The sequence below is a fragment of the Rhipicephalus microplus genome, unplaced genomic scaffold (assembly GCF_043290135.1).
Source record: "Rhipicephalus microplus isolate Deutch F79 unplaced genomic scaffold, USDA_Rmic scaffold_16, whole genome shotgun sequence".
Classification (NCBI taxonomy): Eukaryota; Metazoa; Arthropoda; class Arachnida; order Ixodida; family Ixodidae; genus Rhipicephalus; species Rhipicephalus microplus.
In genome coordinates this window covers 12,416,248-12,442,579 of record NW_027464589.1, presented here as the reverse complement: position 1 = coordinate 12,442,579, position 26,332 = coordinate 12,416,248, and the positions used below count along the sequence as shown (strand labels likewise).

The following is a 26,332-nucleotide window of genomic DNA, read 5'->3' as shown; positions in this document are numbered from 1 at the left end:
GCATAAGCTAGTTGAACAGTGCACCACCGACAGTCTTCAGACCATTTATTTTTTGTTTTTTTTTATTTATTAGGTACACCAAAAATATACACATTGAAAAAAATATATACACAACTAAAAAGGGCCCGCTCTACAGGTCAGGTTGTGTTGGGGCACAGTGGCCGTGGTGCTGTCAAGGCCCTGGCCGCTGTGGCTGGGCAGGAAGCCAGCTGCCGCGAGCAGCCGATAATCTCCACTCTGAGAGTGGGGATCATCGGGCTGCTCCCCAACAAATGCTTCTCTGAAGCGCCGCTTCCTGCCCCCACAGCGGTCACCAGACCCTGGCTGCCACTTCTTAATACAGTTGAGGGCCTCCGCCTGGTCGCACCGTGCTTTTTGGCAGATGACATCTGCATACAAGAACAGAAATACCATAGCACACATGAAGCACTGCAGTACAGAGAATACACAAGGGTACACACACATAAAACAATGAACAAGTCTAACCTGTCACTAATCTACAGAGCCTCAGGTTCACAAAGGCCCTTTTCCCTTTTCTGCCATGAAGGCTGTACAGCACTTGCACATCATGTGCCAATACAGCCTTCATGGCATTCACACCAATTTCTGGAGGCCATGTCCCCCAATCTGCAGAAGGTGCTCGCGCTGTAAAAAAATGCAAGAAGCATAGATGGGGTAAACGCAACAGCACATGAAAATGTTTTCATGATAAAAATCTGCAAGAAGAGGAAACTGAAAACAACAACTTGAATTTTTGGGCATCACAACATTTCATTGTTTTTACGCTAACTTCAGCTAGCTTGACCTAAAATTGTTTCCACATCAGCCCTCTCACACTCAGTGTGAGAACCTTTCAGAGTCCTTCTCTGATATGCCTAGTTTTGCTGTTATGAAATCAAATACAACACTGTTATAACCCTTAATAAATATTGATTCTAGCTATGAAATAGTATAATTACTTTGTAGAGTGCTCAAATTCCAATACACTTTTCTTCGTGGTTACAATGTCTTTGCCTGAATGTTGACCAGGAGTAGCTTCTACAGGTTAAAAACGATAAAATATGTGGAGTTCAAAAAGAAGCTTGGACATGTTTTTAATCAATGCATTGTAAGCAGAGCGCAACAAGATAGATGAACATGATCAAGGCGCACTAAGAGGCAACCTTAGAGCGACCAAATCTTGGTCATAGATGAAACTGATAGAAAAATAAAGGTCGCACTAGATGGTCGCACCATTTGCTGTTTATATTTTTCTGTGATAGCCAACAAAGAGGCATGTCGCTATAGAAATCTCATCACAATAAACAAAGGTGCATTTTTCTTGACCCTGCAAAATGGGGTGCATGTTAGATTTTAAGGGGGGACGCGCCCTTTGAAAACCGAAAAATCGCGAAAAAGTCGATTTTTTGAAAACCACATACTCGGGCAGTATGACTCATAAATTGCCTCTACTGTAAATATCAATGTCTAATTCATCGCGAAAGTACGTCAAATAAATTTTATAACATGCCGCGGCAGCCGGCAAGCGGCGAGCGAGCGCCAAAAATACCCCAACTTCGCGCGCTCGCCATTTCCCAACCGCTCGGCCGATCGCCGCCATCTTGATGTTGTTTTGCTCGTGAATTCTTGCGCTTTTTTTTTTCGCCACCCGCGGCAGTGGCGGTGGCGCTCCGAGGCGGGAGTCGCTCACGATTGGGGGGCTCGCGGAAGCTTTCGAATGTCCCGCTGCCTGGATGCGAAGCCGCAATTGGACAAAGCGCGCGCTTCTCGAGGGAATGGGGGAACGCGCGGCTCCTATTGGCTGCTGCGCGCGATGACGTAGCTGCTTCTCCGGCATGCGCCGGCTCGTCGTCTGCACCGGCGCTTGCAATGCCGGCGTTCTTTGTGTGCCCCGTTTGCCATCATTCCGATCGGTCGTCACACGTGCTCCTCTATCTTTCACCGTCTTCACGAGACGATCTTCTACCGTCTTCACGAGACGATCTTCTACCGTCTTTACGAGACGATCACTACCATCTTTACGAGACGATCACTACCGTCCTCACGAGACGATCTTTCGCCGTGTTCATGGGACGCGGATTGTTGCGCTGACGGTCACGATGGGCATTTCGAAGTTCAAGACTCGGCACGCGTTCGGTTCAAGAAAGCGTCAGCTGAAGCTCGTACGCATGGCGAAGCTCACCTGCACGCCCACGCGCGGTGACAGTTGCACCGATGCTTCCGCTTCATCTTTTCAAGACGGTTGCGTCGACGTTTCTAGCGACGAGACTTCTACACCATCGGCACAAGGATCCGTCGTGACGAGTGAGGCTGGTGTTTCGTGCTCAAGTGCACCTGGTGTGTCGCGCTCGCCAACCGCATTGATTCCGGCCCCGAACAGTGAGACCGCGTTGTCGACTGTGCACTTCCAAACACGTTTTCGGACATGCGAGGAGTTGGCGACGGCAGAGAGAGAACGTGCTGCTGTGCAACGAAAGCTTGGCGCTATGCCAGCGACCTAGAGGAAGTTTCAAGCGATGATGCCTGAACCCGAAGCTGCCACCGCTACGACCGAAGGCGAGAGATATTTCCTCGTGCAAGGGGATGCCCTTAGCGACATGCTGTCCAAGACCCCGCGCCCGCGCTGCCTCGCGACCGAGATGAAAGTTCAAGGAGGCACCCAGCTTGGACTTGCCACGAAGCTTGAGCTGGTATGTCCACATTGTGGAATAGTTTCAAGTTCGTGGAGCTCTGCTCGTCAGAACGAGTCAAGGGCCTTCGACGTGAATATAAGAGCCATTACGGCCATGAAACAAATAGGGAAGGAACAGACAGCCCTCAATGACTTTTGGGCAACTATGAATGTTTCCCACCGTGGCCTGCACCACAGAACTTTCCAGAGGCACCTGAAGCAATTCGGAGAACCACAGCAACAGACCCTGGATAAATTCTATGAAGAATCGGCTTCTGCTGTGAAAAAGGTGTACAAGGAGATGGACCCATCTTTCTGCAAGGACATTACAGTGAACTATGATGGCACGTGGCATAAGCGCGGACATACATCTCACATTGGAGTTGGTGCAATCATCGAGTATCACACAGGCCTCATCTTGGATGCTGTAGTTTTATCGAATCAGTGTCTCGGCTGCCAGGTAGGACCGAAGCCTGAAGACGAGGGCTATGCAAGCTGGTTGAAGCACCATGTGTGCCAAAAAAACACTGATGCCAAGTCTGGGAGGATGGAGGTTGAAGCAGCTGTAACTCTGTTCTCACGTTCACTGCCCAAGCATAACCTCCGGTATACAACCATTGTATCTGATGGGGACAGCGCCACATTCTCTGCCCTTCAACAAGACAATGTTTATGGGCTAGTCCCTATTGTGAAAGAAGAATGCTTGAACCATGTCCGGAAGAGGATGGGCACAGCCCTACGTAATCTTGTGCAGAAAAGCGAACAGGCTCTGGGAGGGAAGGGCAGATTGACAAAAGCCCTTATTGATAAACTCACAGACTATTATGGCTGGGCACTGCGGAACAATTCAAACAATGTGGCTGCAATGCAGCGTGCAGTGATGGCGTCATATTATCACGTCACCTCAACTGACGAGGATCCTCACCATGACTTGTGCCCGGAAGGTGCAGACTCGTGGTGCCGTCATAATGCCTGCAAGGGGAATGGCGTGCCACCTCCAATGCACAAATACAATCTTCCGGGCTACGTTGCAGAAGCGCTGCTGCCAGTCTACCAGCGCCTTTCGCAGGCTTCTCTACTGCAACGCTGCCTGGGAGCAAAGACGCAAAATGCATCGGAGTCATTCCATTCTGTCCTATGGTCCTTGATGCCCAAGGAGCAACATGCATCATTGATTGCTGTCGAGACAGCACTGCATGACGCAGTTTTGCGGTATAATGCCGGCTGCTACAGGGCCACCCAAGAGTTGTCATCAGTGGGACTCACACCTGGCCACCTAACCATTCAACGAGCTGCGGAGAAAGACTCTCTGCGTCTGAGAAATGCTCCGAAACGGATGAATGAGAAGCAGGAAAAGCGACAAAGAAAAAGAGAGCCTAAGGACACATCTAGGTACTCTGCAGGGTCATTTTAGATTATAATAAATGTTTGAAACTTTCTAAGTCAATTTTCTCAGAATGACTTTTTTGGCCAGTGAGGCTGCTTAGTCAGGTGATCTCTCTGGAACTGCTGGTCTGATTTCTATCAGGTTTTTTTTATTATGCACCTTAATGAAATGCCCAGGGCAAGACAAGCCCGCTTTTTCAATTTATTGTGTCTGTAATTTGTAATAATTAACTAAAACTTCATTGATGAGAGCCAAATTGTGAACACTAAATTCAGTGCTCTGCTAACATTTTTTGGCAAGGAAATTTAAAAAAAGGGCTCTGTCTTGCCCTAAAGCACCTATCCAGGAATCATCATAGTGAATTTCACAGTGCTAGCACATTTTTCAAATTCTCCAGACCCTGACTAAGGGACCATGTGGACTACCCTGATAAATGGCTGTAACTTGGGAACCAGTGAACATAACTGCATGAAACTTTGTGGTTATTCAAATGGCTTTGCTATTAGTGTACCCTGAAAATTTCATTAAGATATCTCAACAAACAAAAAAGTTGCCCTTCGAAGGTAGCCTCTCCCCTTAAAAAAAGAAAGAAATCGGCTAACACAAGGCAGGGTGAACTGTAGCTCAAAGTAGAGAGAGCCGCAGCGGACACGAAATAGGGTGATAAATGAACAAAATTACTGAATGTCTGTTTTAAGCAGAATATTGCTAGTCAGTGCCCATCAAACACACGATGCCGCCTACATCGTCTGCTAGCTTAGGACAGTTCACTCGGACTTCACAGACTATAGTAAATACAGTCGAATCTCATTAATTCCAACACACTTAATTCGAACTGACGCTGTGATCCTATCAAAGCTATACCGCGCTCCGAAAATGCTCTCAGCACCCCGCCCAATCCTGCTGTGGCACTTCAGACACCTCATTACTGTGCTTGAAGAAAAAAAATGAAGAGAAGGAAAGAAAAGACTTCGGTGGAATGTTTGTTAAATACCAATCTGCGACATTCCTGTGTCACGCTTCGGCTTTTTTCGTCCCTGCCACGTAGAGACCCTTCTCCTCTTAACACCGTGCACGAAGAGAAAGAAGGAAAAAAAGCTGTCACAGAGAGTTGGCTCTCTCTCATGCCGATCTGCAACGCGCCAGTGTCACGCTTTCCTGTTTTTCGCTCCTGCTATGTAGAGACCCTTCTCCTTTCAACACCGCGCATCAAGAGAGCAAAAAAAAAAAAAAAAGCTGCCGCGGAGTGTTTCTCTCTCGAATGCCGATCTGCTTTTCTCCAGGTGGAGACGCTCCTCCTTTCTCATCATGTGCTGGCCACGCTCCGGCTGCAGCGCAGATCGTAACAGTGGAAACAGTTGTGGTCTTCGAAGAGTGTCAGCACTGGACATTGCCGTGCGCAACTTCTTTTGCCAGAAGAATACTGAAGCCGAAGTACAAATGCTTTGCAAACTGCACGCAAAACTGGTTGACTCGTTGCAAGGCCAACGTGTACAGACATGTATTGATTACTTTAATTATTGACGAATGTCCTGTAACTTGTGAATAAAACTTCCTCATGCACATGCACCACTGCACGGTGAGCCCTCCGCTCATTTACCGTAATTACTCGATTCTACCGCACCCTCAATCGTAACGCGCACCTGGTTTCCATGACAAAAAAAAAAAAATAAGACATCGATTGCAACGCGCACCCATTTTTCTCGTTGGCCCGCTTGATCACACCACTCGGGAAAACGACTCCTTTTGAGAGCGTCTTCTGTTTAAATATGAGGTACAGGGGAAGCTTGTGCCTATCTGACGTGCAACGGAGCATTGCTGTCACTATAGTTTTACCGTGGCCCGATGTCAGCACACGAACTTGCTTCGCCCCCTTCTCCTCGACGGTTTTGGTGCCAGGCATGTCGAAGTAAAGAGGCGTCTGATCGGCATTCCCGATTTCCCCAAGCAGGTAGCCGTTGTTGTGCCGCAAGTTTAGGAGGAACCTCTGAAGACTCTGAAGCTTTTCTTCGTACTCCTCCGGCAACTTCCGGCATATGCCCGTTCGCCTTCGGAGAGAAAAGCTTTTCCTCTTCATAAAGTTAGTTAGCCAGCACCTGCTCGCTTTAAACTGGCTCTGCATTAGCCCTTTTTCTAAGGCTAACTGCACAGCCTGCACTTGGAGCAGTTCTGGCGTCACGGGCCGCTGTGCCGCTCACTGCTTAATCACATACTCGCCAAGCAGCTTTTCAATTTGGGGAAACTGACCCTGCTGTGGTCCACTGAAGCTTTTGCGTGAATCTTTGCTGTCGACAATATCCTGCCTTTGTTTCCGCCAGTCCCGCACGCACGTTTCGGGAAATCCGAACGACCGCGATGCGGCCCGATTTCTGTCCGTTTCGGCACACGCGATGACTTTCCTTTTAAAAGTAGCATTGTGGTACACTCGTCGAGTTTTTGGAGTCGGCCCTACCATGCCGTCGATGCTAATGTACAACAAGATGACGAACTCCTCAGCACACGTACGAAGTGCCGCACATGGAAAACACATAGGCAGAAATGGCCGACGCGCCATGCCAACGCACGTAGGGGGCGGCCATTTTGGAAGTGCCGATGGCAATAGAATGACCATATTCATTTTTTTTGTACTCGATTCTAACGTGCATGCGATTTATGAACTCGCTTAACCGGAAAAAAGGTGCGCGTTAGATTCAAGTAATTACGGTAACTTTCATTATTTTCAACTTCTTTTAATTTGAACAAATTTTCTGGCCTCTTTGAGTAAGAATTATTCATATTCGACTGTAGTACAGTGGCTCATGAGATTACCTGACTAGTTTGTTTCCCGAAACACAGTATCTTAAAGCAGTACTAAATTTCTGCATGTTACATAGGCATATTAAAAATCAAGGAATACACACCAAAGCCGCAGCCAAAGCTTCACTCTGCACAGCTGCTTCTGCTGCCTCCACTTCTCCAATTGTACCAGCTGGCAGCCGGGAAAGGTCAGCAGGGGGCTGTGCTGGCTGGGCGTGCTGAGGCACGGACAAGAGCCGTACCTCGTGCTTCAGCTGTCACACCTCCTGCAGAACCTCTTTTAGTTGCTGCCGGATGCCAAGTTGGACCCGCAGGATCCGTAGCAACAAAGCTGAAACATACAAGAGTACATACCATATTTGCTCGCACAATTTGCATCCTCACATAATTTGCTCACCAGTATAACTAGCCAGCCTGCTTTACTACAAGAAACTTTTTGCTCGCATACTTTGCCCTCCCCAACCAGCCCGAGCCACCTTGCCAGCACACACACAGCCACATTTGACTTCATGATGCTCTGGTCAGGCACATCTCTTGTCGAGCAGGCGAGTGCAGTCTTACGCAAAATCAGCTGAGTGCAAGGTTCCTTCTTCCATGAACTTTTATGCTTTTCCTAGAATATCGAACTTGAAAACCGAAACCTGTTCATGTGTAGTCCGAAATGCTTAAAGGTTTGCCTCCTATCTTCCCACCTCTTCGATGGCAAGAATGTATTCCCGAGACACAGCACAGATGTTGGACACGTGCAAGGACCCGTCACTTCAACAAGATGACGCAGGTTTTCGCACTCATATTCTTTTTTTTTTTTTCAGTTTCGCAATTTGTCCATTGTGTTTTTACCGTTCCTTTGTGATAGGCTACAATAATTATATATGTGGCAGATTGCTGTTATAAAGCTTACCGAAAAAAACTGAAACCGTGCCACCGCCAAGCACATCAGCGTGGAGTTCTTCGACATGCAATATTCAGTATGGGAGCCAGCAGAAGAGTGCATTGAACAAGACTTGGCATAGAAGCTTGGGTGTGTTGGTTAGATATCGGAGAGAACACAATGCAATAGAAGACTGGAACAAGGAATGGGGACACACACACATGAAGGGCGACACACACAGCACTGTGTTGGCATCGCGCTTCCTTGTCTGCATCTTACTTTGCGTTGGGTTCCCTACAAATTGGAGAGTACTTATGTTCTCTGGTATAACCCTATCGTGGGAACTGGTTTTTGTGAGCAATGTTCGGAAGAACTTCGAGAAAATGGGGGCATTTGAACAGGCTTAGCAAACAATAGCAATCCACTTTGAGACAGCTGTGACAGCGCCTGCAACATATATTCCCAGTTGGGCTTTTAGGCCAGCAATTCCTACTAGCTTTGCACATAACCGGATCAACAAAAAAAAAGTACACATAATATGCGAGTATATACCGCATTTCACTCTGTAGCTTTGATGAACCAGGCAGATACACAAATTTATCCAAAACTTCATTGATTCTGTTGCAAAATTATTCAACGAAAAATTGCGATTTTATCAATGTTACTATACGATTGTGGCACTTTACCATTGCAGCTTTCCGGGAGGCACACATAGTGCAGCGTTAGTTCACCACTCACAGTTAATTGTATGCAGTAGGTTGCTCACAGCGACTGACAGCATGCAATGGTGAACATCTTGCACACTTGCACCGCTGTTTCAGCATGCTGGCTTCCCTATACGCCTATCAATTGATGTTGATAAAATTGGGAAGATCAACAAAGACTACACAGTGCCCTCTGGCCACCCTATACCCCAAACCTCCAGCCAACAAACAAACAAACAAAAAAAAACAGAAGTATGCAGATGAATATTATTCTTAATGCAGCTGGAATGAAGTGTAGTTTTCACCGATTCTGTGTGTTAAGTCAATATGGAGTGAGTTAACTTCATAAAGTAGCTTTTCTCATAACAGTGTTCACTTCATTGTAACACAAGGAGTGACTTCATAGCATCTAGAAGGAAAAATAGAATCTTCAGTATTTGATTGAAATGTGAGGATCCACCTTAAAACAACAATAATCTAGAAAAAGAACTCATTACATTCGAAAAAAAAATGATAGCCCAGTTGATCCCTTTTACAAAACACACTGATGTAACAGATAAACGGGGATAAGAGGCACCAGTGCGCCAACAGTAAAATACAGGTTGATAAGAAAATGCATATGTAGTACCCTGCTGATAAGAGATGCCTCATTTAATAGAGAAGAATCGCTCCCCGGTGCATTTCTCGGTACATCGCTCTCAAGTGTAATACCGACTTTACTGGCTGTCTTGCAACTACAGCAGGAACAATAAGTTTTTATGCACAGCAGCAGTATACAACTGGTCATGCTTTGGTACAGTTAAGTTTATCATGTCACCACCAATGAAAATACTTTATTTTCAACTTGCCTGCAAAGATGTCACCGTGCAAATAATAAATGGCTCAAAATGAATTTTCCCAGCTTTTATTCTACTCAAATACCTAAGGGCGGCACTTCAAGAATATGAACAGACATTAACATATTTCTCTAAAATACCAGAGCATTGCACTTGAAGCTGCATTGCCAATATATAAAGAACACCACATAGATTCTCTCTTTGTTTTTTGTCATGGCTACAACTGTTTAGGCCATCAGAGGTGCCGCCGACGGTGTAGCAAAACCGCAAAGAAAGGAAATTAAAACACGAGAAATCGCCTTGGCCCACATCCTATGTAAACCTGCAAACACTACAGACTGAAGATAACCTTTGCAGCATTTCTTGCATAGTCTAGTGTCACACATGTCCCGTTATGAGGGAGGCGATCGCCGGGCTAATTCCAAGGGCCAAAGTATCGGCCCCCCGAACCGCACCACGAAAGCGTGGACAATTTAGAAGTGGTCCTTTTTGGCGCGCCAGCGGACGCCGGCTGTGGCCCAAAGAACAAGTCAGAGCCGAGAGTTGATAAACAAACAAATTATATTCTCAATAATGGCAGATCGAAAATAATACACAAAAATGCACACTCCACAATAGTTACATACAATACGTCACCAATCAAACAACGTACTACACGGTACAATCAGCCACACTCAAAACTACGGACACAGACAACGATACGCACTACAATGCAGTCGCATGCATTGAACAACCAAGACACTTAAAGACTAAAGAGATAGAAAACCTATCCAGTCCAAAGTTCTTGGAACCAAAGTCTAGATGATACTCTTCCGAGAATCACTCACTCATAGTCCAGCGTTGTTGTCGTTCCGCAGCCCTCGAAGTTTCTCTTCCAGGAAACCTCGCATCCTCAAATGGCCACTCTCCAAGCTTCAAACTTCTTCGCCGGAAATCCGTCGGCTTCACACACGCAGCTGTTGCCCGCGTCTTCGCTCGATAGCGGTAACCCCACGCTCTTGCCTGTAGCTCAAGCCGTCCCTACGGACCAAAAACTTCGCCGACTACACGGCGGACTCTCTACGCACTCTGGCGCTCACTTCCGTCTCCTCCTGTTCTGTCACTACGGGCAGAACCTTCGCCGACTACACGGCGGAATTCCTACGCGCTCCGGCGCTAACTTTCCGTCTTCTCCTGCTTTCTCGTCTCGGCCGCTCGATTAAATACCTTCCGCGCCACCTTCCAGAAATTTCTCGTCATTTCGTCGGCGCGATACGCAGCGAAGGCTGGGGAGAGGCACGAGACGGTTCGACAGCCCTCTCCGGAGAATGATTCACTCGGTCTGACCCCGCCTCCTTCGTTCTAGAAAAATCGCGGCCTTGCTGGGCCGCCGATGTGGGGTGAGGAGGATCGTCTGCGAAGCCATGCTTCTGCGGGGAGAGCGCGCGCCCGGGAGCCCTGGATGTTTGTTTTCTTTTTTACCTCGCGGCGTTTCTGCCACCCGTTGTCGCAAGGATTTGGCGGCGCGCTCTTTTTTAGCGCTCGTTCTGTGACATCTAGGGACTCCACATTTTTTATTTAGATGCGAAGCAGCCTGTGTAACCTGTCCATCCGTGTCTCCATGCTAAAGCGCCCCACTGCGTTGCCCAGCCGCAGTTGTTGGAACGATGCCAAGTAGGTCAAGCCATAGCTGCACATTGACATCACTCTCTCCCTCACCCGCAGTAGCTCCCAACAAACCCAGGTGGTGTTGCTTCTTCCCCCGCTCGCAACAGACTTTTCTATCGCTTCACCCTCTCCACCACCCGCAATGCTCAACCGCCCGTCGAGTAAAAACACTCTTTCGGCTCCTTTATCTGCGATGAAACTCCAACCCGCCTCCCGTGTCTTTGCGTTTCAAAGAAACGTTTACTCGAGTAAAGGTTACACAGTTTCACTTCAACCTGTTCTTTCAGTGCCCGCCTTGACGCCTGTTTCAGCCAAGTCAACATCGGGTATACCACTGCTCCTTGCCATCCCATCATGATTCTCTTTGGGGAGATGGTCAATAATTTTTTTTTCTGTGGTACTGCATCACCTACAGCACTTCTGAATGCTATAACAGTGTTGAAGCCCGGACGATAAACAAAGAGAGAAAATTCCCAGCAGGTGCGCTAATACGGACTGTGCAGGCTGACATTTGGCCCATCATGCATCAGGCACTTCGTAGATGCGCCTGTGCAGCCGGGAGCCCTGCAGTCAAGCATGCTGAGCAAGACTGTTGACCACTGTACAATGACACATTGCCACAAAATTTCAAAACTTCATTTCACAGACTTCTGCACAAGATTCTTACACTCTTGCATGATTTTTGCACAAGCTTCTCAATTCTTGCGTGGTTTTCGTCACAACATATAAGTGTTGGAAGTTGTATGTCCCCAAAAACTTGCACAATACAAATAGCATACATTAAAGTCCATCACTTAATACGTGCATAGTGTAACAATGAAAGGAAACTCACGCATGGTTTGCTCCGAGCCTTCCCCCTGCGGTGCCTCCTTGTGCCTTGGAAAGCACTGTACAGCTAGAGCAAAGTAGCATCAGTCCAGTGTTTATGACAGGTTAACAAGACAACAAAACTAACCCCCATATTCATAAACGCTCCTCGACTCGACTTTCACCCTTCACTTGACAGAGTTGAGCACTGTGCCGCTGCTCATCTGAAAGCGATGCTGCGCTACTCGAGAATCACAGCAGATTATTGCTGACATGCAGCGGCTTTCTCTGCCTAGAGGCGGCGCTCCCATCGGCCATCTCAAGTGAAGGTGAAGCGTTGAGTGGAGGGACGTTCTAGAATACGGGGGTAAGATTGGTTGCAAGAACACTACAATTGACACACTTAATTTTTACACTTCATCTATATTGTACAGCCACACACATTCTGCATCCTTATAATGCAACATATCATACAGGCTTAAAAAGTAAACACAGTAGGCTGCTCAAATAACACCTACACAAAAAATTACCCAAACGTGGCCATCCGCAAAGTACTTTTATTTGAAACTCACAAAACTTTTGCTGTGATGGAGAATCAATAAGACAGGTTACTTTTGGAGGCACATGAGACCTTGGCAGCTTTCATAAAGTACGAAAAACAATATGCTGTGTGTGTGTGTGTGTGTGTATGTACACATGAAGCTTCCGCCCTTACATGCGGTTTCTTGAAAGAATCGACTATGAATTTTTATGGCACCTGTGTCCTTCAGCGCAATTGAAAGCCTGCTGATCAGTGTGTGTAATCGTGGAATAGTTACATGAAAAATGGCGTGAAACACCTAAAATAAAATTTTTCTAGCTAGGAAATACACAGCTGTGTACACACAACACATGCTGCAAACAGTGGGAGGTGACCACAAGAGTGATTTGAGTGTAAACGGCAGTATTCCGCATTCATGCATTGTGTCATTTTCAACTGTTGCCCAAAAGCAGCACCACTTCTCAGCGTGCTACTTTTTTTTTACATCATAAACAGCACAGAATACAGCGAGGATGAAAACAACATATGCAATCAATTTTTGAACACTATTTATGGTGCGCATAAAAAAATTAGGCCTTCGTACAACGACGAATTCATAATTTGCCTTCACAAACCTTCTGTTAGGCTGCACCACATACAGATCTTTCGTGGCTTTCAAAAAAGATTTGAAAAAATAATAACCGTGTTTACTCTCGTCATGAACGCACTCACTAAGTCAACCCCATTTTAGTCGCCAAAATTATGATTTTTTTTCATCCACATATTAAACACACACCCTACGTTCATCCGCTGCAGTCCCACGTGCTCCCCCCCCCATCCCGCCTTCGCTTGCTGCCACGTGCCATTTCATTTTTGTTTCTATTTGTTCAAGGCACGTCCCCTGTCGTTTTTAATTATCTGTTGTAACATATGTGGCATCATCTTGTTCCCGAGGAACAAAGCAACACCCTGGATGCCATTTACACAGTTATGTCGCAACACCACATCAATTTGTGGGAAACGAAAACTTCAAATGCATTTTTGTCAGTTTCATGTTTTTAGACGTAATACGTAGCCTTACGGGGCATTTTGACATGTTTCATTGACTCACAATAACAAGTTTGATACCAATGTGCTTTATTGAATAGATCGGGATGATAATGCTATTCATATTCTTCTATACCTTTTTCACCAAATTGTAATTCTTGACGATAGTAAACAATATGTGGCAGAAATTTTTCACTCATGTATGTATCCATTTATTTTACATTCGAAATTTGTTCCAAACTATTAAATTAGTATCATAGGCTATGCCAGCTCCTTGGTAATCTGCATATGTACTTTTTTCTTGTGTTTGACACCGTAAAATTGCCAAAAGCCTCGTAAGAAATATTCTAATTGTGTATTACAAAACTGTGACATCTTCTGTTCTAACGCAGCCATCGAAAATATACTTATACATTTGGAATTTGCAGAACTGAATAAGTGTAATAAGTTTCATTCAATTCAGACAAATAACAAAAAAGTTTTTGAAGACCGACGTCTCACGTTAAAGGATAGTGAGAATATAAAGCGGCGAAACACTTTCATGGGGTGCACAGGTGGTGCGAGGATAGCTTGCAGAAGATAGCACCATCAAGCACTGAGGATGTGAAGTGTAACAGAGAATCTAGTTTCTACTGTTTCCAAACAGTGTTTGCATATGTGAATTGTAAAAGGTTAAGCTTCATGACGTATTTTTTTTGCATAACCACTTTTTTGCTCATCCCTCAAAAGTTTTCATTAAATTTACCCCACATAATAAGCTCACTCCCACCTTTGATTCGATTTTTCAGGAGAAGATGTGCATTCATTACGAGAGTATATACAATACTCAAACTAGAAAAGGTATGTTTCAATCTGTAGCTATATTCAAGATCTTTTTATTATCACCAAGATCAAATCCATGTGCTGGCTGGTTATCGGTTCTTTTAACTCAATCCTCAAAGCATGATACAGTCGAATCTCATTATTTCGAACACGCTCAATTCCAACTTCCGGTTAATTCGAACTCACGATGAGGCCCCGTCAAAGCTATGTGTATTCCAATAGGCGAAAACACCCGGTAATTCAAACGCCCAAGAACTTCCGACGATTAACTCGAACATACCACGCTCCGAAAATGCTCTCAGCACCCGGCCCAATTTTGCTGCAGCACCTGCTGCACCTCACCGCTGCCCGCGAAGGAAATGAAAAGGAAAAGAAAGGCTGGGGTGGAATGTTTGCTCTCTCAAATGCTGATCTGCGACGCGCCCGTGTCACGCTTCTCCCTTATCCGTCCCTGCTAAGTATCCCACCTCCTTCCAACGCTGCGCACAAAGAGAAAGAGGGAAAAAAAGAAAGCCGTCGCTAAATGAATTATTGTGTGGTTAAAGGAAAGGATAAAGGCACTATCTTCTGCAGCCCTTGCAGGAGCACGGCTCTGCGCCTTAAGGGGGGGGGGGGGGCTTTCACGATCTGGTTGCAGACATGCTCTTTTCCCTTCCCTGCCATGTAACCCTTCTTCATTCAACGGCGGGCGCGAAAGAGAGCAAAAAAAAAAAAAAGAAAAAGATGCGGTAGAGTGTTGGTTTTCTCTCAAATACCTATCTGCTTCTCTCCCTGTGCAAACCCTCCTCCTTTCTCGTCACGTGCTGGCCATGCTACAGCTGCGTGGCAGAGAGCGGGAAGCTCCGCCATGCAGCGGTCATTGTTGTCATCTTTAAAAAGTGTCGGCGATGGACATTTTTGCGCGAAACTTCTCTTGCCAGGAGAATGCTGAAGCCGAAGTAGAAATGTTTTGCAAAATGTGTGCGAAATTGATTGACTCACTGCAAGGCAAACGTGTGCAGACGTGCATTACCGATTACCTCAAATAATACCAGATGTCCAGTGATTTGTGAATAAATGCAAGTCTTCTCAAACTTCCCCCTCGTGTGCTAGCTCAATGCACATGCACCACTGCATAGAGAGCCCTCCGTTTACTTAGCTTTCATTATTTCGAACTTCTTTCCATTCAAACAAATTTTCGGGCCCTTCGAGTTCGAATTATCGAGATTCGACTGTACCATACATCTGACTGTTACCACTGCCCACTTTATAAGTGTATTGCCGCTCACAGCCTGCACACAGGATACAGAACAGTGTGATGCCAGACCCGCATGATGAAAAGTGCGGCACTGGTGCATGTTGGAAGTGCCAACAGCATTTTTTCTTCAGCATATGTAAAAAGAAACGGCTAGTGAATGTGCACTGGTGCACACAGCAACACAGCGGCAAGATTCCCGCCACTTGTTAGAGGGACACTAAAGTCAAGTAACATTTTACGTGACAGTGAAAGCTCAATGTATAATGTCTAAAACAACAATATTATCAACAGCAATGCCCTACTTACCAAAAAACTAAGGCAAATGAATGAGAACACATGCGTCAAAATAACACATTGATCCTGATAACATCAGTTACAGCCTACAATTATCACTAATAATCAAACTAGCTGTACTAAATAAAGAACTTTTGGTGCATCAAGAGACTTAATAAAATGCTGCTTGTTCGTTTCAGTTTGATTCACGGAAAAAAACTGCCAGACGTTACTACGGGGAATGGCGCGAGTGGTTCAATAGTTCAATTTTGACCTGGTTAAACTAGACTGATCATGCCATCTAGCTTGTTCGTCTGACGTCACCGGGATCATTTTGATAATATCCTACTGCGGCACGTGTATTCTTGTGCATTTACCTTAATTTCTCGGCAAATAGGGCACTGCTCTTGATAATGCAGTAGTACCGCGTTATAACAAAGTGTGAAATGATTTTCTCTGCGAGGCAGGCTGCTGTGATATTCAGTGGCGAGCACATTCTCTTTCGCTGCTGGCTAATGGTTGGTAGAAATGAATATGGGCTAAAATAAACTAATGCTATAACGAAGAATTTAAGACTCCCCCTTCAGATTCGTTATAACGAGGTTTAACGGTATTGTCATTTTATACGCTGTCATACATTGAGCTTTTACTCTGACGTAAATTGTTAGTTGACTTTAATGAAAAAAACAATTTCGAGCACTTTAACACAGTATTAACACAGGTGTTGTTCACTGAGGTATCTTTGAGAATTACTCTATGAATTACGAGGTTCCGGCAACCCCACCACAGGCGATGAACCGCCCTCCAGTCTATTGTGGTCTTCATTGCCTAAAAAGAATGTTTATGCATGTACATTTATTTTAAACGACAGTTAGATATGAAACAGATAAGTGGACCTTTTAAGGTTGCATGAAGTGGCAAAAGAAGCTTATACCGTATCCTTAAAAATAAAATACTGTAGTAATGAAAGCCCCATTTTTTTCCCTTGGATTCAATGAGCACTACCACATTTTGGGGCATCAAGAATAGGAAGCTAATATATGACCCCAGGTTCCAAATAGCCTGGAAATTTAGGCACTGTATTATTCATAAACATTGTTTTTGGTTTACACTTCAGCTTGCAGATTAGATCCCAATGGTTCCTTCAGGTTAACCTCCCAGCTAGCTCAATTATCGAAGTGGTCATCATCTCTTCCAAACTTGTTTCACCTTCTTTAACAGGCATGGTAAGCAGGCACCAGCTTACAATTTTATGTAAGCAAAGAATGAATCTTAGCAATTACCTGATTGCTCCGTTGTGTCTGCCACTAGGCCGTACTGTGCACCAGTGGTACGGCGCTCGGCTTTCTCAAGAGTGCCTGCGAACGAAAGATTTTTTAGAGCAAATCATAATAAAGGCAACATAGGGTCACGCAACTAGTTAAAGAGTGCCCGTCTAGTTCTCAGAAAGACAAACGTCCCTAGAAATAAATTTGCAACCCTAGAAAATATTGACAACAAACTGGCACAGCTATGATCAGAAACTGAAGAATGACACCAAAACAACCGTTTTAAAGCAATGAAACTTGAGCTGTTTGCAGAACTTTTTATGAAGATTTTAAAGATATAATTAGTTTTTTCGCAAGCTGCATACTTTGAGTCCCGCAACGTGACAAAGCGAAAACCTTTAGCCTCCCCCCATCCTCTTTCCACTACTAACTGATCGTTCATAATATTTTAAATAAAGTATAGAATGCAGAAAGCCAATTAGGAAGTGTATACAAAATATGTAATAGACGTGAAAAATTACAACATAGAAAGTCTCTGTTTATTCTACTCTAGTAAAAGTTTACATAGAACTAATTTCTTTACTATATAAAGATACTGAAATTGAAACAAGATAACCGCATTTCTCGTACTTTGGAACAGATTGGGTGAACTGTATGCAGATCCAAGCACCAGAAGAACCCGAAAAAAGAGGGGCACATTGCAAAAAATGACAACATTTATTTTGAGAAAAACGAGTCGGTTAAAACTGATTGTTTATTTAATAAATATGCAATTAAATGGAATGAAATTTCCACACAAAAAACAATAATATTTCTTGTAGTGGCAACTGCCACTAAAATGCGCCAGCACCATAAGCTTATCCCTCAAAGCTCTTTCGAGCAGACTCCTCACACACTTCGCTCACAAACAAAGCCATGAAACGCTTCCCAAACACTATCTGGCAGAGCCTTGTGCACTGCAAGCTATGTGGAATTTCAACAGGAGTTTGAAATCTAAACAAAATCCAGTGTCGAGGGACACAACAATACCGATACCTTTGTGGCTTTTGTGGCCGCGTTTGTGCCACACACCGTCATACATAACGGCAATGTGATCCCCACCAATGTCTCTCACTGTGAGCCCTTTCGACCTCACAAGACTGCCACAGACGACGTATACTGCCAAATCACAAGCTTTCCAGCTGGTGGCTGTAAATGACTGATGATGCATTGGCCAAAGTTCAAGCCAAAAATTGCCGCAAATCGGACCAACTGCTCATAGCCCATTCCTACAGGGTGCGCTGCCACAACAGCTTTCCCACTGGCAGCACAGCTATCGCTTGAGCTACACCTTTCCGGGTCCATAACAGAGATAAACACACGAGAAAAGCTTTCAACTGTGGTGCTTGACGAGACATGAACCCCGCAAGTAGGCTCTACATTACACACAGTGGTTATCCCCGACCCATAACGCACAATATAAAAGCCAGTCGCGGCATTAAAGAAAACTGGGTAAAAGCATGATTCTGTTTATTTCTTGCACTGAAGCAGTGAAGAAAACAGTAGTTATTTGAAGAGTGAGGCTTGCCTCTTTGCCTCATGCGATCGACAATGGCGAGCGGTGGCGCATTATCAGGGGTAAGGGGCCCAAAGACTGCACACTAACAACTTTTTAACAACTAACTTGTGCTCTTTGGACACAATTTTAAAGCATTTTTGATTGAGTATCGACATATATATCTTCTTTCGGTACAGTAAAGGTTCTATTTTTAACAGGTGAGAACAAAAATTGTAAATTTTTTAGAAAACTCTTGTTTTTCGACCCACATCTCTCCTTAACAGTTCTAAATGTTTCTACATGCTTTAAAAGTTATCAGTCGTACATATTGTTAGCAGTCAGTTTCATGACCCATGGAAGTGTCATGTTGCAGTACATATCTTAATATGTGTTTATACTATCAATGAAAAAGTGACCTGTTTAGAAACACCAACAATTTGTACAAATTCACTAAGCTGGTGCTCATTGTAGCGGTGTTCATTGTAGCGAATTCAATTGTAGACTGCATGCTGGGACAGTTGGTTGCAATCACTTTTTAACTTAAATTACAGCAAAGCTCAAGATTAGGACAACAGGAAGAAAAGCTACAACACAGTGCCGTGCTGTCAATTCACTCCCTGTTGCTTTCGTTTTGTGTTGCACTGCAACCAAGGTAAAGATAGATCACAGTTTTGCAAAGCGGGCGGCAAACCTAGCAAGTGGTGACAAGTTAAAGCTAAGACAGAGTTTGTCCGTGCAAGGCAACTATTCGGAAGTTGCCACAGCAGATTATCACAATGTGCTCTCACTCTCGAATAAACACCCAGAGCAACAAATTTTCAGCAGCAACTTCACTCCCAAAATATCAGCACAACTAAAAGCGTCACGAGCACAATTCTCAAGAACTCCATGGACCGAGCACCTGCCTTTCGTTTTACTATGTCTTCACACAGCGTTGAAAGAAAACACGCAGCGCTCGTCTGCAGAGCTAGTTTTTGGCACTGCACTTTGTGTACCTTGCGAATTTTTTACTTCAGAATTGAAGTAAAGTACCATTGAAGTACACTGCTATGCCGATTGCCTGCGAACTACTATGACTACTGCCGCAGTACCGCCACTTCGTCATGATTCCAAGACAGCTTATACCAGCCGCATCTTCATCCACTATGATGTTACTTAAAGTCCTCAAGTGCGATTTGAAGTACTTTATACTTTTAGTTAACGAACACAATTAGACAATTCTTATAGACTGTTTGAAGCTAGCTCATGTACACATGTCAAGCAGAGAGACTGCTTGATGGCAACATCTTGCTTGCTATAATAGGTGGCCATTTAGGGGACCATGTGCATGGTGTCAACGAAAAAGATCAAGAGTCTCAGAAGCTCCGACTTCATGACAGTGACATGAGTTCAGTCACCCAAATAATTTGTTTGTTTTGAGCCTTCTGTTACCACATGGCTATTGCTATGCCGAACATCGGTGCCACAAGGTGTCTAAATTATTTTTAACCAATTCATATATATTCTGAAGAATTCAAGCCCAATATTTTTTCAAAGCGTGGATTCATCATCACGAAAATTTTCATAGAGTAAGTTGCATGCGCCAGAATGAGAAGGCTGTGCAATGCACAGACGCATGATGCATGCCAGTCTCCGGGGATATGTACGACTAATTACTTGGCAGTGTTGGTCCCTGTTCTTCAGCTGGCGTCGGCTACAGCCTCAAAGAAAGTAAAAGTGTTAGGTGACTATGTACCTAGTGAAAGATCCATGAACAGTGGTTGTCACTGTGCCGAACTTACAGTCTCTTTTCATAAGTACCTACCATAGCAGGTTTATATTATGCTTTCTATGCCCTCCCGAAACGAGGGGCAAAGGAAAGGGCAAATAGAAAAATGAGGTGAGAAAAGAATTAAGGCAGCTTAGCCCTGCTGCTGCTAAGCCTGAAGGAAGTGTGGAGCCTTTTTTGTTTCTCTTTGGTTTGTTTTCCTCCTCTCCCTTTTCCTCACTTTTTTCTGTATTTATCTTTGTGTTTCTATTTCTTTTACTTTGTATCCTTTCTTTCCTTTTCTTATTATTTTTGCCGGCTTCCTCTCGTAATTTTCACACATGGTTTGCATTGTCATGTTTGTGGAGCGATAAGAAAGAAGTGCACGCTTGAGGGCTCATTTTTTTGTTAGACAGAATATTAACGCTGCACCTAGCCATAGTAGTAACGTCCCACCTTAATATCATTGTCGAAACACTCAGAGAAGAGGAAGAAGACTTCTTTTAAGTGTGAGCATGCGCTCAATATGCTGTATGTAGATTTGCATGTGTCAGGCCAAGCAACAGTGATAGCATACAACAGCCTTACCACCTGAAGTGCTCTGCATTAAAAAAAAATGGGAAGAGATACTGAGATAAAGTGGCATGCCTAATTTGGTGTGTGAAGAGAAAACACAACAATAAAACAAAGAAAACTAAGGGACAAGGAAGGTGGCACATGTTAATGTGCCCAAATTTCGGGTTTTTCCTAAGTGAAAAGTTTTTCTTTTTTTTATAATTAGTCTGATGTGCCCACGGTAAACACAAAAAACTCAGAAACTTCACTTACAGCAACGAGCCACAAGACAAGCTGGGTACTTTTGCCAGGCTGCAGTTGGGTCCACCCGGTCTTGAACCAATTCTTCGACCCGAACACCCCTCCTCTTTGGAGGCCAGTGGCACTGGGCCCGGTCTTCCGTTAGCCACGAGAGTGGCAGAACGGCCACTTTATCTTGTTCTTCCGGAAACGTCACGACAGCAAAAAGCTTTAGCGTGCTGTAATCAAAGTGGTAAAGTTTGTAGCCAAGATACCGCGTCAATTTTGTTCATTCACTGATAACGAACTACATGTCAAGTCCAGAGCAGCTCTAATAAAGAAGACGCCTCAAACTTCAAGAAAAAATTCAATGTTTATGAATAATGAGAAGAGGTACCAAGTGCCTTACATGTTATGTTGTAACCGTAGATGGCAACATACACTGAAAATGGTAGCTTATAATTTACATGAATGAAAAAGAGAAATTATAGTGTATAGAGTGCTAAAAATGAAAAAAAACTGACATCTTTCACATTATGCTACAAAGGTTTTTAATTGCTCTCTGCATTATGCCTAATGTAAATAAGGATGTATAGGTATATTTATTGATATTCGATAAAACTGCACACTGATGAAATGTGACAGCACTGTCTGTACAAAATAGCATAGATTTTTCCTGAACACACTGCAGCTGACAGCTTGTTCGACCTTGTCTAGTGTGCCATACAAAGTACTGCCACATGCAACAGTGATCTATTCTGTGCCTAATAGCCACATGGACAATGTGGAACAGCACAATAATTGGTAGTCTTAGATGTACAATGAATACGTCGAAGCTATGCAAAATGGCTTAATTGGTGCCACAGGTGCTCTGCTATGTAGATGCACCATTAAACTAATATTTTTGATCAACTGTGCATTTCTGAAGTTTACCTTACAAGTACGTGAAACTGGCATGCTTCTTGATCTACGATACACATGTGGCTTGTCTCACTTTGAAGGAAAAGTTAGCATACAATGGTGTAAATGCTTAGAATTTGAAATATTGAGGCAGCAGCACACCGGAGATGAAAACATGGTAAAGAAACGAGTGCTGCCTTATTACTGGCAAGTTGTCACTTATATGTACAAATAAATTTTGTGAGCTAAAAAAAGTACAAAAGCACAGCGAGACAATGATGTGGTTCAACCTGTGGATTCGCTTCATTTATCACACCATATGATGAAGCTTCCTTTGGTAAAACTGCCCAGATAAGAAAAAAAGTTTGCTGTCCAATGCAGCAACTACACAAAGTGTGCACGTGCATCTCGCAGTGCCTTTTCGTCACTTCCCAAATGCGCCACCGACATGCCCGGGCACCAACCGAATCTATCGCCTTCAACTGCCATGTTGTCTCCTCGTGCTTGCACCCGTTTAGTTTTGCCTCACGATGCAAGTTTGAGAAATTATGAGCTGCTAGTGAGGCAAGTTGATTTAGTAGTCCACGCAGAGGGAGCAGAGCTTAGGGTGTTTCTTCGCTGAAAGTTATTACCTAAAATTGAGAACGCACATTGCGATTTTCCTAAAAGTACCAGCGTATTTGGCTGGTGCAGATTAACAAAAGCTACTTGAAGAAACTTTGCAATATTTGCATCTTCAGGTGCAACTTCATTACAGGTAAGTGCCATAGCCAAGTATTTACCTGCAAACAGATATAGCTTACCAAGATACTGTACATACAAACTTGTCCACAGTTAAAATCATGATGGCGAGGAAGGCGGTTAAAATTGTGATGGCGATCGCGGAGATTTGGTATTGCATTGAAACAAACTGTAAAGAATAGGAAACAATATTAGTTCACTTTGAAGAATAGCCGATCGGTTCAAGTTGGGCGTCAGAATTTTTTTTAATTAGTCAATTAATTCTATACACGGTCTCTATCATGTTGAGTGACTCCACTGTACATAAGCGTACAACAAAAGCAAAATACAAAGTGAAAAGTGTGTTAAGGCATACGCGAAAAATAAAGTGATGACTGGAATTACCGCGGCACACACCACGCAAAGTCGCTATCTGCCTTGTATAATATTTTCCTCGACTATTTCCACAAATTGCAATCAAAGAGGCTCAAGCTCAACATCAGCACTGTTTCAAACACTTGGGGGGGGTCATTGCTACTTTGGTGGCGTGGGCCGCGACAATATATTCATAATATTATATCTCTTGTAAACTTGCCTAGCTCTGCATGACTAGTTTTTGATGGGAGCTGCTGCGCTTCGCACATCCACTCTTAAAATTGCGGCTCGAGTGATTTTGAGCTTTCACTTGTTTTTGGGCCAGGCAATTTGTAGTGAAAGCAAGATAATAGGCCCTCATAGGTTGTGGCGGGCAGCCGGTGTACGCCGTGGCTGGTGTATGTGTCGCACATCTTGATTATCTGGTCTTGTATCGAGTGAACGAGCAAGGCCTTCCTGATCCAATGAGCTCGTTAAAGTAAGACAACAAAAAACCACAATGCTTCCACGTCGTTCACAGCAACAGATGACGAGCCCCCAACAAACCGCACTACAGCACGTGAACTGCCGTAGGTACCCAGAGAGTTACCCGGGCATGGCGGGAGAGGGCGACAATGGCAGAAGTGACACCAGAAGAATGCTATGTATAAAGGGGACATTTAAAGACTTTTTTCCCATTTTTAAACTTCATGCACTGTTCTGTCACAATTTATTGCTCCGAATAGTTGTATTTTGGAAAGGGCACTAATTCATAAGCCCAATGGTTCAAGGATAGGTGCATTTAGGGGGCCCATTCTACGTTTTACTTATGCCCTTCGAGAACTTGCTTACAGGGCCAAAGTCCTGTTTCAGAAGGAACACGCTAGTGCATGGCCAGCAGTCCGTCAAGCACTAGTGCTGGTGAGATTTGGAAATGCAGCGCATGTGCATCCTCATCTGCTACTTCTCTGCTCATGCTCTCGGGGCTTACTTGCGAGGCACGGTCCTTTGCACTTTTCATTCTCACACTGTAAATCAACTGATACCAACTCTGCCTTTCATTATTTAATAAACCAATATTTCATGGTCACAAGAATGAGCTTAAAATGTTTGCTACATCAGACCTGAACAGCATTTTGAGTCATCGAAACTTGCCAGTTGCAGCGAGCATTATGCGAAAAATATGATGTGCTTTACGGTGACAACTTGCAAAACACTGCAGCAACGATTAAAATCATGCATTTTTTGTGCTCACGGGAAATCCCTGAAGCAGGAGGCACTGGGCTAGATAAATTGCGCAGCTAATGGCGAATTCCATTGAGAGAACAGGAGTAAGGGTGCCGAGCAGAGAGGAGTAGGGGGCAGAGCACTGAGAGCCGCGTCACTCGACCTGCCACTGGAATGCGGCACACCTCCGCAGAGCAGGTGTGAGGGAATAAAAAGGCGAGTGAGGAGAAAGGTTGTGCATCCCAGCGTCCTCTGCTGCAAAACACGTGCGGTCTGATCCGGACGGGCAAGGAAAGCACGTGTGGCAGTGGTTGGTACAGCGCACTCGCTTGCGCGCTATCCTGCAAAGCTGCTGCTTCGTATACTACTACATGATGGACTCGGAAGCTCAGCGCATCCTACTGTCTTTAATTCAACACCAGGCACCATCTAGTACGGAAGGTAAAGTGAATTTGATTGCTTTTTATTTGTTTCAGCGCACTTGTCGCGCATGCAGCATGCAATGCATTCTTGCGCGCGTGGACCTAAGCCCACTATTCTTTATCATATCAGAAAAACACCGTGGATATGACAGCTTTATCAGACTGTTCATGCAGTTACCAGCTGCTGCTGTCATCAGCAGTTAACAAAACGTAAACAATTCTAGAAGTACTGCAGTACACTATCCTGTTGCCAAGTTTCCTTGCATGAGTAATTAATCCTTAATTCAAAACAAACTTACATTGCAGACCCCTCCATCAGCAACAGAATGATTCGCAGCGTTTTAAGAAAAGTAACTGCGAAGTGGCGTGTAGCAAGTGTCACGTGGGTGCAGCTAAGTATTGCACGCAGTAACAATTTATTTTTATTTCTGATTTTTAAGTGGCTAATGTCTCCAGACGGCAGATCAGCATCCCACGTGATACGGTGAAGCCATACATCTCCTCGGAAGCACGATTTCTTATCGCAGGGTCGAGATGCTACATATGATAAGCGATATTTTTTTTTAATTATCAGTGATTTGTGCAGTGTTTCATGCAGCCCTGTAACATGATGAATTGACTTTTTTAGAATTTGTTTTTTGCTTGCTCTAATCCGCTTACCTTCGAGTGTAAGGCATCCGAGTTTGCATAATGTAGCTGACTACTTGAGAAACCATTTTCATTATATAACTGATTTGATTACATTTCCATCATTGTGTGAAAACAGATGCAGTTCTGCGTACAAATATGGCTGGCGATGTGCCAAGGCGAGGGAGCGAAGAAATGCGCATGGAGCTCAGATTGCCATGCGTTGAAACAGGAGGTGGTAAGTATTAGTATTAACATTATTGCGAGGCACTACATTTACTGCTCATTTATATTTTTTAGATGGCACAGATACTCTGCACCTGCCAGCTCCCACTGCATCAAGATCAGCTGACGGGGAGACTGGTGCTCAAAGCAAGCCATCAGGCTCTAGGAGAGGAGGTGGAGGCAAGTATATTAACACTGAGTGTCTACAATTGCCTCAGCAAGTGTTCTTGGGTAAATCTAACAAGCATGCATCAGAGCGTGTAAAAGTGTACTTGTAGGAGTGATCCTTAAATGACAAAAAAAAAAGAGAGCATGGAAAGCAGACCACTACAATTACTGGAAGACTGGCACAATTTGCATATTGCATTTACATGCACAATACCAGAACTTATCACTTATGTATGTTTGCTATTCTGCGCAAATGCTTGTTTTGTTGATTAATGCTTGCTGATTGATAATTAAGCTCAAGTGACCGTGCTGTGTGTTAAATTATTCAATTATAAGTAATGCCTGCACAATGACCGACAGTTTCCCAATAAACCATTTATGTGTTGGTTCTTTCTTATTCTAGCTGCTGAATGGACAGAGGGGCAAACAAGGCTGCTCCTAGAGTACTACCTCAAATATTTCCCTCAGATTGGCCCATTTAAAAAATTCAAAAACAGGAAGCAAGCCTTTAAACAAATATCGATGGACATCGAGGCTGTGCTTGGCATAGCCAAAACCCCAGAACAGTGTGAAAATAGGTACAAAACAGTAATTAGGCGTCGGAAGGCGTCTTCCGACCATAACAAAAGGTCTGGTGCTTCACCCACCCCTGTGCCTTTTGACGACGAGGTGAAAAAAATTGAAAGCATTGATGACAGCATTGAACCGGAGGTAGAGCGAGACG

At 44.2% G+C, this 26,332-nt stretch overlaps 2 protein-coding genes across 2 annotated transcripts; one reads left to right on the top strand and one right to left on the bottom strand.

Moving 5' to 3' along the window:
• Positions 1 to 44: 44 nt before the first annotated feature.
• Positions 45 to 24,407, bottom strand: LOC142785000 (uncharacterized). Its single transcript, XM_075883421.1, has 6 exons — positions 24,352 to 24,407; positions 20,999 to 21,204; positions 16,902 to 16,976; positions 11,745 to 11,807; positions 6,959 to 7,185; positions 45 to 389 (listed from the first exon to the last, which is right to left on the bottom strand). The coding sequence occupies exons 1-5, from the start codon at positions 24,405 to 24,407 to the stop codon at positions 7,112 to 7,114; spliced, it is 474 nt and encodes a 157-aa protein (XP_075739536.1). The 3' UTR covers positions 45 to 389; positions 6,959 to 7,111.
• Positions 24,238 to 25,718, top strand: LOC142784999 (uncharacterized). The gene is made up of 3 exons (XM_075883420.1): positions 24,238 to 24,607; positions 25,355 to 25,453; positions 25,516 to 25,718. The coding sequence occupies exons 1-3, from the start codon at positions 24,538 to 24,540 to the stop codon at positions 25,716 to 25,718; spliced, it is 372 nt and encodes a 123-aa protein (XP_075739535.1). The 5' UTR covers positions 24,238 to 24,537.
• Positions 25,719 to 26,332: the final 614 nt, after the last annotated feature.